The following is an 8,901-nucleotide window of genomic DNA, read 5'->3' as shown; positions in this document are numbered from 1 at the left end:
TGACGAAGGCTTGTGAAGCTGAGAAGACAAATTGCCCTCATCATTATCTCCGGGCTTGTCAATCAAACATATTCCCTTATTTACCTCGGCGAGGAGAGAGCCCCGGGAGCACACGGAGAGGGAGGGAGCGAGAGGAGAGCTGCTTGCCCCAAACTCCGCACTGGGGAGGGAGCATTTCCAGCCCCTCGGGATGGCCACCATCACCTGCAATCGCTTCACCGAGGAGTACCAGCTCTTCGAGGAACTGGGCAAGTAAGTTGGAGATGGGGCTGGGATGCTCAAAGTGGGGCTGTGCCCCAGCTGGGGAAAAGCCTCAGCGGTGCTGGGAACCGCCAGAGATGGGGGAAAGGAGACAGGCACGGAGCAAAGGCACCAGGGAGCGGTGGCGGGGGGGGGCTCGGATTAGGATGGGGGCCGCCAGCCCCAGTCCTGCCCACTCTGTCCCTTCCCGAGTTCGGGTGGCTGCTGATGGGTGCTCATTTGGGGGCTTGGGTCACCCCAGGGGGCTGGAGCTGCCCGGGGAGGGGGCAGCTGCCCTTCTCATGGAAAAAATGCTCCGGAAAGAGGATGCTGCCGGCTCCCCTGGGAACTTCTCCAGCTGGGAGGAGGTTTGGGACAGCCGAGGAGGAAAGCCAAAGCAGCGGGCTTTTCCTTACATTTCTTTAGGGAATTTCTCTGTGTGGGTTCACTGGGGTTTGGCTAGTCCTGCAGGAGACCCAACCTGCCTGGCAGCCCCTGGTGAACCCCAGCAGCTCCTGGACAGACCCGGGGTGTCTCCCACCCCTGTCCCAGTGTGAGTGCCCCCTCAGGTGAGCCACAGCCCTGCCTGACCCGGCAATCCTGCCGGCGAGGGCTCAGCTCGGCAGGTCCGGGTGTCATTGCGTGTGCCTGGATCAGGGTGCATGTGTGTGCAAACAGAAATGTCCGTGCATGGCGAGGCGATCCTGGGGGGCTCCGAGTACCCCAGGGTGGAGCAGGAGATTTCAGGTCCTCTCTGTGGGGCAGAGGGATGCTCCATGTCTTGCCAAGCATGTGGCTGTAAAACGGGCACAGAAGTGAGCAGGCGTGTGCCTGTGTTTTGGTTTCTGTGCCTTTTTTCGGAGCTGATGCGTAAATCTGGGGCGTGCAGCCGTGTTCCCTTCGGAGTGGCTCAGCGACGTGGTGGCATGCTCGGGGGTGCCTGTGCTGGGTGACTGATGCCCATGCTTCAGATGGGCAGCTTTGTCCGTCCGTAGGCAAGGGCACTTGCTCCAGCCCCGCAACACCGCATCGCCCGGGCGCAGGACAGCCTGCACCTAAACATGCGCCCACACGCGCGTGGGCGTGCGAAACAGGGGTGAGGGAGAAAGGAGAGGACAAAGATGGAGAAATCGAGAGGCTGAAACAGGGGAGGACTTTGTGCCAGGCTGAACGCAGTTAATATTCCCCAGCCAAATGGGAGGACCAGGTTGCTGCTACAAAGTGCAGCTCCTTGGAGGCAAGCGGACCCCCCGGTCCCAGGACATGCACGTCCATCCCTTCAAGCGTTGGGGTGGCTGCGAGGTGCTGGTGGGGAGCAGTGGGATGGGGAGCAGGTCCCTGAAGCAGGGACAGTCCCAGCCGGCACTGCGGGCAGGGGCATGGGTACGCGCTGGGGAGCTGGTGGCAAGGTGGGGTTTGGGACCTGTTTTTTCCAGAGGTTTCTCAGCTTTTCTGGGCTCTGAGGCTCTGTGGTGGTGGCAGCGGGTGGGCAGGGGGTGGGCAGGAGAGGCAGCGGCTGCTGGGTGCCTGCAGGGAGGCTGCTGGGCCCTGGCTGGGCAGACATGGCTGTGGGGATGTGGAGGGGAGCTTGCAGGCCAGGTGTGATGGGGGAGGACCAGGAGGGATCCTGGAGGCGTTTGCGATGCAATGCTTTGCTAGGTGGGTGCTGACACAGAGGGCTGAGAACCCAGACTTGTGGGCTACCTGTATGACCCGGCACCACGATGTAAAACCACCTCGACAGATGCATTTTAACACGTTCACGAATAAAGGAGCAAAGCTGGCGCAGCAGCTCGCCAGCGCCCTGCGAGCCTCGCACCCCGGCCCACCAGACCTCCTGGGGTGATGCAGAGGCAGCGCGACTTGGCTGGTGGCTCGGGGCAGCATCCCCAGCTCGGAGCATCCCACAGCTTTCCCTTCTTCTCCGGGGGGCTGGTACCACTGCAGCACTGAGACATGTTCCCAAGCGAAGGGCTTCACTGGGCTGGTCAAGGCACTGGGTTGGGGATTTTCCACCGGGATGGTTTCCAGCACATCCTGGCACATTCAAAAATCAGTGGTTTCCCATGGGGAAATTTCCACTTTGTGAGCTTAGAGAGGGAAATCAGGACGAAGTGCTGCACTTCTGCTCTGCTGCGGCAGCCACTGGCAGTGGGAAGCGGCGTTCCTCCTCTGGCGAGATGCTCCTGGGGCTGGTCTTGGTGGGGGCATCCCAGCAGGGGCAAGGCAGGGTGGGCAGCATGGCTCTCCCCCAGCCAGACCCCGAAGGGGAGCAGCGGGGCTCTGAGCAGAAAGGCTCCATCTTGAGTTTGCTGTCCCCAAGGAACCGGGACAGTCTGCTGGGGGGACACACACGGGGTGTCCCCAAGCCTGGCTGACAGGAGAGGGGTTCTGGGTGTCAGGCTGCTGCACCCACTGTCCTCCTTTGCCATCTCCTCGGCTGTCACCCATCCTGACACCCAGGCAAGCCGGGGCTTTAAGATGCCACACACCTCTTGGTAGCACCACGACAGGGCTTTGTGGGGGGACAGAGATGGGGAGAGGGGGGGTCTGCAAAGCCTGCCCCATGGAGCAGGAGCCCTTGGTGCATCCCTGCACCTCCCAGGCACGGGGAGGGCATCTGTCCTGAGCGAGGGACATGGAGCTGGGAAAAACCTTCTCCCGTGGCAGCCCCGGCAAAGCCAAGCAAGTGAGAGGCTGCTCCGATCCCCCCCACAGCCCCACACTTGCAGGAGGGGACTGGGGTGAGGGCAGGGGGCAGCGCTGGGGGGGGACAGGGAGAGGATCCTGCCCACGGCCCCCCGGAGTAGGACAAACATGAAGTGCAGCTCCATCGGCGCCTCCAAATCCGCCCCCGCGGCAGGTTCAGGGAGAGGCTGGAGACAATTACCGTGCCGAGCGGTACGATCAGCCCCTCCGCTCCCAGAACTGCAGGAGAGGGGTTTTATTAAAAGGGGAAAAAAAAAAAAATTATGGAGGAACAAAAAATCCCCGGCCCACACTCTTCTCTCTAGAAAGGAGATAAAATGCCTCGGAGGAGGAGGAGGTGTTGAAGAGAGAGGGAGGGCAGCAGCAGCGCAGCCCGGCGCTGGCAGGGAAGGTGTGAAAAAGGGAGAAGCGGAGCATCCCGGTGGCAGAGCCGCTGCTCCGGCTGGCAGGGGGAGGCCGTGGGGACAAGGCATGGGGTCATGTCTGGCCCGGGGGACCAAGGGACAGGGGCTGCAGGGCTGGACCCAGCAGTGCCAGGGCTCGGGGCTGGAGGGACAGAGCTGGCTGCTGGGCTGTGGGTCCAGCGTCACCCTGAAATGGCAGCCATCAGACACGGTCGCTACCCACGGTCCTGTGGGTGATGTACCTGTCCAGGGCTAAAACTGGGATGTGCTTGTGTTGTCTGGGATGAATGCCCCATCTCCGAGCCAGGCAGAGATGGGGGCCCCCAGCTGCCATGGGGGTTGGCCCCATCCAAAGAGCCAGCACCCTGGGAGGGAGGGAAGGGACCCACTCCGCTGCCCACGGCCAGGGAACAGGGCATGTCACCTTCCAAAGGGGTTTCTTGCACTAAGATGGGTCTGAGCTCCCTGCCTGGCACTCTCTGCTCTGCCCACACTGCCCTGTAAGCCCCTGGTGCAGGGGGGGAAGCCTGCATTTGCAGGGAAGGAGATGCTGGATTTAGATGGAGCCAAGGGGGGATTTTTCTCCCAGGCTGGGAAGATCCCACACGGGGCTGGGAAGCATGGGAGCAGCCTGGCACAGGGAGTAGAGCCCGGCTGCTGTGAAATGCCCAGCGGGGTCAAACACCCAATGTGGAGGGGTTCCTGGCCAGTGCAGACCCCCTGCAGGGCCTGACTGGGACTGGGAACAGGGCTATGGCAAGCGTGCTGCACCCTGGGGTGTCCTGCACCCGCACCCAGCACTTCGTGTCCCCTCCACCCACCAGGCTCACAGGGTCTCGCTTGCACTTCACTGAGCACAAATAGACATTTGGTTTCTGTTAAAAAGGCCTGGAGGAGCCAAAAGCCATGAATGCAGCCGGGGGTGTGAAACCCTGCACTCTGGCAGTGTGGTGCATCCCATCCCCGCCTGCTGCATCCCGCTTCCCACGGCTCCCCCTTCCCCACCATTCAGTTTAGCTGGAATAAATGGATGAGCCGCGTGGCTGTGGGCACTGGGACCAGGAGTGGCCGGGGGTCCCCAGCCTTCAGGGGGTCTGGGAGACCTACATCCCCCCAACCCCACGTTAGGTCCCACAGTGAAACCCTGCGGCTGGGGTAGAAACCCCGAGCTGGGGCAGTGGGCATGGGGGCTTCCCTGCTTGCCACGCTCACTGCTGCGGACTTTCCTGCCACTGCAAAAGCAGCACACATGTCTTTAGGAAAAATATAGGAAAGATGGGTCACAGGGACTCACAGGAGCCCCCAAACCCCAGGCAGTGCGGGGTTCCCAGCGGGATGGGGAGAATGGCACTGCAGGGCTGGCAATGGCTCTGGTCTCCCACCCCATGGCAAGCTGGATACAAAGCATTTTGTCCCCCCTTTCCAATTAATCCCCCCCAGACTACAGGGATATTAACAGCTCAGCTCTTCCAGCAGCCACAATTAAACGGCAAGACGGGGAGGCTGGGAAGCGCTGGGATGCTGTTCCCCTGGCTCCTGCCTGGCACGTGCCGCAAGTGATGCTCTGTGCAGCAGCCCTGGGCGCGTGGGCTGCCGGCTCTGCTGGGGCTCCAGCCCCATCCCTCCGCACCCCGCCGTTTGCCTGTTCTCCTAAAGATCACATTCAAATCCAAATTGCCCGTCTCCATCCGCCCCCACCGGTAAAATCAATTATCCGCCGCCACTCGCCAGCCTGCGGCCTTTTATTCCTCGGCAGGGAGCGGGAGCGGGCGACGGGGAGCAGGGGGGAAGGTGGGGCAGGAGGTGGGTTTGCTTTTGATAGTTGTTATTTTAGCGATTGGAGGGGTTTGGCAGGAAAGGGAACCTGGTACAAAGGTTGCGCTCAGCAGGGCTGGAGCGTGTGTTTGCCTGTGTGTGTGCAATGCTGCAGCTCCCAGCATCGTGCCGGCGTGCTTTCAGTGCAACAAGCTGGCAGGGCTCGGGGTATGGAGTACGGGGGCAGAGGAGCTTCTTTGGAGTGTCCCAAGCACCCGTGCTCATTTGCCTGCCAGGCCCCAGGAGACCCTTGCACGTTGGTTCACACGTGTGCAAGCTGCAGCAGCATCAGTCCCTGTCCAGCTCGGCTCCAGTGGTCCTTGCTTGCAGGGTTCCCTGGGCTGTCCCTGCCTGTGTGACAGTTTTGCAGCTGGGGAGACCATGCACCACTCACCTGCACCCACTGCTGCTGCTTGCACCCGCTTCTGCAAAGTGCTGCTGTGATTGCAAGGTCTGGAGCATGCAAAGCCACATGCACAGACTAAAATGAAGCGGCCGAGTGCTGCGTGGCAGCTGCAGCCATCCTGGTGTCCGTCAGGAGCCAATAACCCTGGTAAATCACTGCTCCTTCTCTCCCAGGGGATAGGTAGGGCAGAGCCGAGGAGGGAGAGGAGGAAAGGCACACAAAGCCTGGGGTGTCCCAGGGGAGCACGGGGGGCCAAATCCTGCGTTCATCCCCAGGTCTACCTGTGCTTGCCCCCATCATTCCCCAAGAAGAGTGGTGCAGGGAAGCCAACTGAGAGCCCTCCATGTTTTCTCCAAGCCCTTCCCCAGCCAGCACCCATCCCCATCCCCGTGGCTGCCCCTCGCCCCACAGGCACATCAGGGCTGAGCCGTGCCCTTGCCCGTGCCCAGCCCCTTCACGTCTCCCTCCGGCTTCTTGTCTTCCCAGGGGCGCTTTCTCCATTGTCCGGAGATGTGTGAAGGTGTTGGCAGGACAAGAGTATGCGGCCAAGATCATCAATACCAAGAAGCTGTCTGCTCGAGGTAGGTGCTGGGGGTGTTTTCGGGGAGGCGAGAGGCGAGCAGGGTTTGCGGAGCGGAGAATTTGTCCCCTCTGCACAGCACCGGGACAATGCCTTTGATGTGCAGCGAGGTGGGGGGTATTTGGTGTGTGGTGGGGGACCTCCTTATCCCACCCTGCCTCCACTGTGGTACACACTGAGCTCCTTGAAGGATGGGGTGAACCTCCTGAGGAGATGTCTTGGTGGCCACTCACCGCATCCCAGCCGATCACCGGGATGCACCCACAGCCCGGCTGTGCCAGGGCTCTGGGGGGCTCCCAGACCCCAAACTGGCTAGGGAGATGTAGGACCCCATTTCTATCCCTGAGACCATACCACCACCTTGCACGCCACGTTGCGGCAAAATGATGGTTACAGCCTTGCAGCAAGTTAAACTGCTGCCAGCCTCAGGCGCTGGGTAGCCCAGTTATTTCGGGAGCATCACCTTCCCTGAGAGGGCCCCCGCTGACCCCCCCGTGCCTGCTCTCAGGGGCTGCAGGTTTCCTTACTCGTGTACCTACATCAATGAAATGGGAATGTTGTTCAAATGGGGGTGTGATTTAATTTCTACCTGGAGATGGGCCCTCACCCCTCACTGCTATCTAATTAATCGCTCTGGTGGAGCACGTTGGCTGCTTTGCTGCTGGAAGAGGTGCTGGCAGGTCTGTCCTGGCTGTTCCTCGGGCAAAGCTGAGCTGAGCCAGCACAGAAAAGCTTCATCCAGCCCTTTGCTTGAGGCTGGGACCCCTCTGCCCCCAGGCATCTGGCAGAGGAGCTGCGATGAGGAGGATGGAGAGGATGAGACAGCAGCTGCTGTGTCCCCGGCTCTGGCTCCTCCTGGCCGGGTGCGCAGGATGGGTGCTGGGAGTGAGCACCCTGCCGGGAGGGTTTAATTAACTCCCTCTCTCAGTTTCTCTCCCTGATGCCACTGCTAACCTCCGAAGGCAAAACTGAAACACAGAAAATGGTGACAAACTCCTTTCTGACCTCAAATTAAACCAGTGCTTTGCAATCTCCCTCCTGCAGTGCTGCCAAAGCGGCGGCACAGCACTGACGCTGAGCCCCCTGCCCCGTGCTGGTCCCTGTCCCTGTTTGGGAATGCAGACCATTCCCTTCCTCTGAGGCCGAAGGTTCCCAGTCCGGGGCACCCAGCCAGGCTCTGGGCAAGGTGTGCGGTGCTGGCCTTGGCACTCGGCTCCTGCCAGTGTACCCCAGCTGGCAGCGGGACAGGCAGCAAACACCTCCCAGTTTGCCGGGCTGCCTGGAGAGCAGACTGAGCCGCCTTCCCTCTGCTCCCTCCTGCCTCTGCTCGCCTGCTCCGGCAGTTTGCTCCTTTCCATCCTCTTCTGGGGTTTGTGCTGTCCCTGGAGCGGCTCTGTGTCCGTCTGTCCCCTGGAGAGATCTCAGAAGGGTTATTTTCCCTGTCCTGCCTGGTGAAATTGGTCTTGAAACCCCCATTTCTGCAACGCTAGCATGGGGGATGGCGCTTCCCCAGACTGGGAACAATCCCCAAAGGGGCACAAGGAGCCACTGTCCCACCGGGATGTGCCACCGGCTGTGTCACACGCAAAGGGCGGGAGGGCAGATGTGCAGGGAGGAGAAGGGTCGGGGAGAAGATGAGAGGAGCTGCAAAATATCCCCATGGTCTCTTCAGACATCCTCCCAGCTGCCGACACAGGGAGCCAGCAGGAAAGGAACTGGAGTTTTTGGAGAAAAATTGGGGTTTCGGTCCAGGCAGCAGCTGGATTTGTAGGGTAGGAGAGGGGCTGCAGCCGTGCCTCACTGCTCCCAGCAGCACTTCACCGGGTGGTGGACGTGCCGTGCCATGTGGGTGGGAGGATGCTCTGACCCACGGCAGCTGCCCCCCTAAGCTCAGCAGGGTCCCTCTGCCTGAGGGACATCCCCCTGTCCCTTTGCCCGTCTGTCCCACTGCCCCTCTGCTCTGGCACAGCCATCCCACCCACGTGCAAAGGCCCTGCAAGCCCTGTCCCGGACATTTGCACAACCAGGGGTGTCCCCTGCCAGCCTGCGGCCCCGTGCAGGGGTTGTATCCACACGATGCTCAGAGGAAACCGCAAACCTGGAGACCCAGCCCTGGGCTGTGCCCCCGTGTCCAGCCCATCCTTGCTGTGCAGTCACGGCGGGGAAGATCTGCCCGAGCAAGACCCACACAGGCTTGGAAAGAGCAAAGCCCCCGGAGCACAGGCTGCCTTCGCTCCCTGGGCGGTGAGCGGCTCGTTTCAGGCAGCAATTCCCCTTGCAGTGGCACCAGGGGCAGCGATGGCCACCCTCCCCCAGGACCTTTCCTACCAAGGTGCTCACATGCTGGGGCATGCTCGGGGCTGCATCCCCAGGCACTGCAGCCTCGCTGGCACGGCAGCCTCCTCCGCACCCGCACCGGCTTCATCCTTCAATGGCCAGCTGGATGTGTTGGGGTTTGCCCTGCTGGGGCATTGCTAATGGGGACTGGCCAGGGGTCCCTGGCCCTCCCCCTGTAGGGATAAGCACCTTTCCCAGCTCCTCCTGGGTGCCACTGGGTCTCCAGTGCTGTCCTCTTCCCCTTTGGAGAGACCCCCACCTCTGCCCCCCCTTTAAATTCCCTGATCCATTTTCCATTTCGCCTGGTTTTTGCTGATCTCCTACGCTCTCCCCGTGCTGTTTGCAGTTTATCGAACCTCCCCAGCCTCCCAGCGTTCCCCGCCAAGCCGCCTGTGCCGGGCTTTGCCTTC

General features: G+C 61.4%; 1 protein-coding gene across 2 annotated transcripts in view; it reads left to right on the top strand.

The window, feature by feature from the left end:
* CAMK2A (calcium/calmodulin-dependent protein kinase II alpha) overlaps window positions 1-8,901 on the top strand; it is a 32,150-nt gene continuing 23,249 nt past the window's right edge. For both annotated transcript variants that reach the window (XM_010578931.1, XM_010578932.1), the window contains exons 1-2: window positions 1-252; window positions 6,061-6,155. In XM_010578931.1, the coding sequence (XP_010577233.1) occupies window positions 191-252; window positions 6,061-6,155 (157 nt within the window). In that variant the 5' untranslated portion in view covers window positions 1-190. The remainder of the gene's footprint in view (window positions 253-6,060; window positions 6,156-8,901) is intronic.

The sequence above is a fragment of the Haliaeetus leucocephalus genome, unplaced genomic scaffold (assembly GCF_000737465.1).
Source record: "Haliaeetus leucocephalus isolate CR32 unplaced genomic scaffold, Haliaeetus_leucocephalus-4.0 Scaffold656, whole genome shotgun sequence".
Lineage (NCBI taxonomy): Eukaryota > Metazoa > Chordata > Aves > Accipitriformes > Accipitridae > Haliaeetus > Haliaeetus leucocephalus.
The sequence above is the reverse complement of the archived record's forward strand: the minus strand, read 5'-3'. Positions and strand labels throughout refer to the sequence as shown.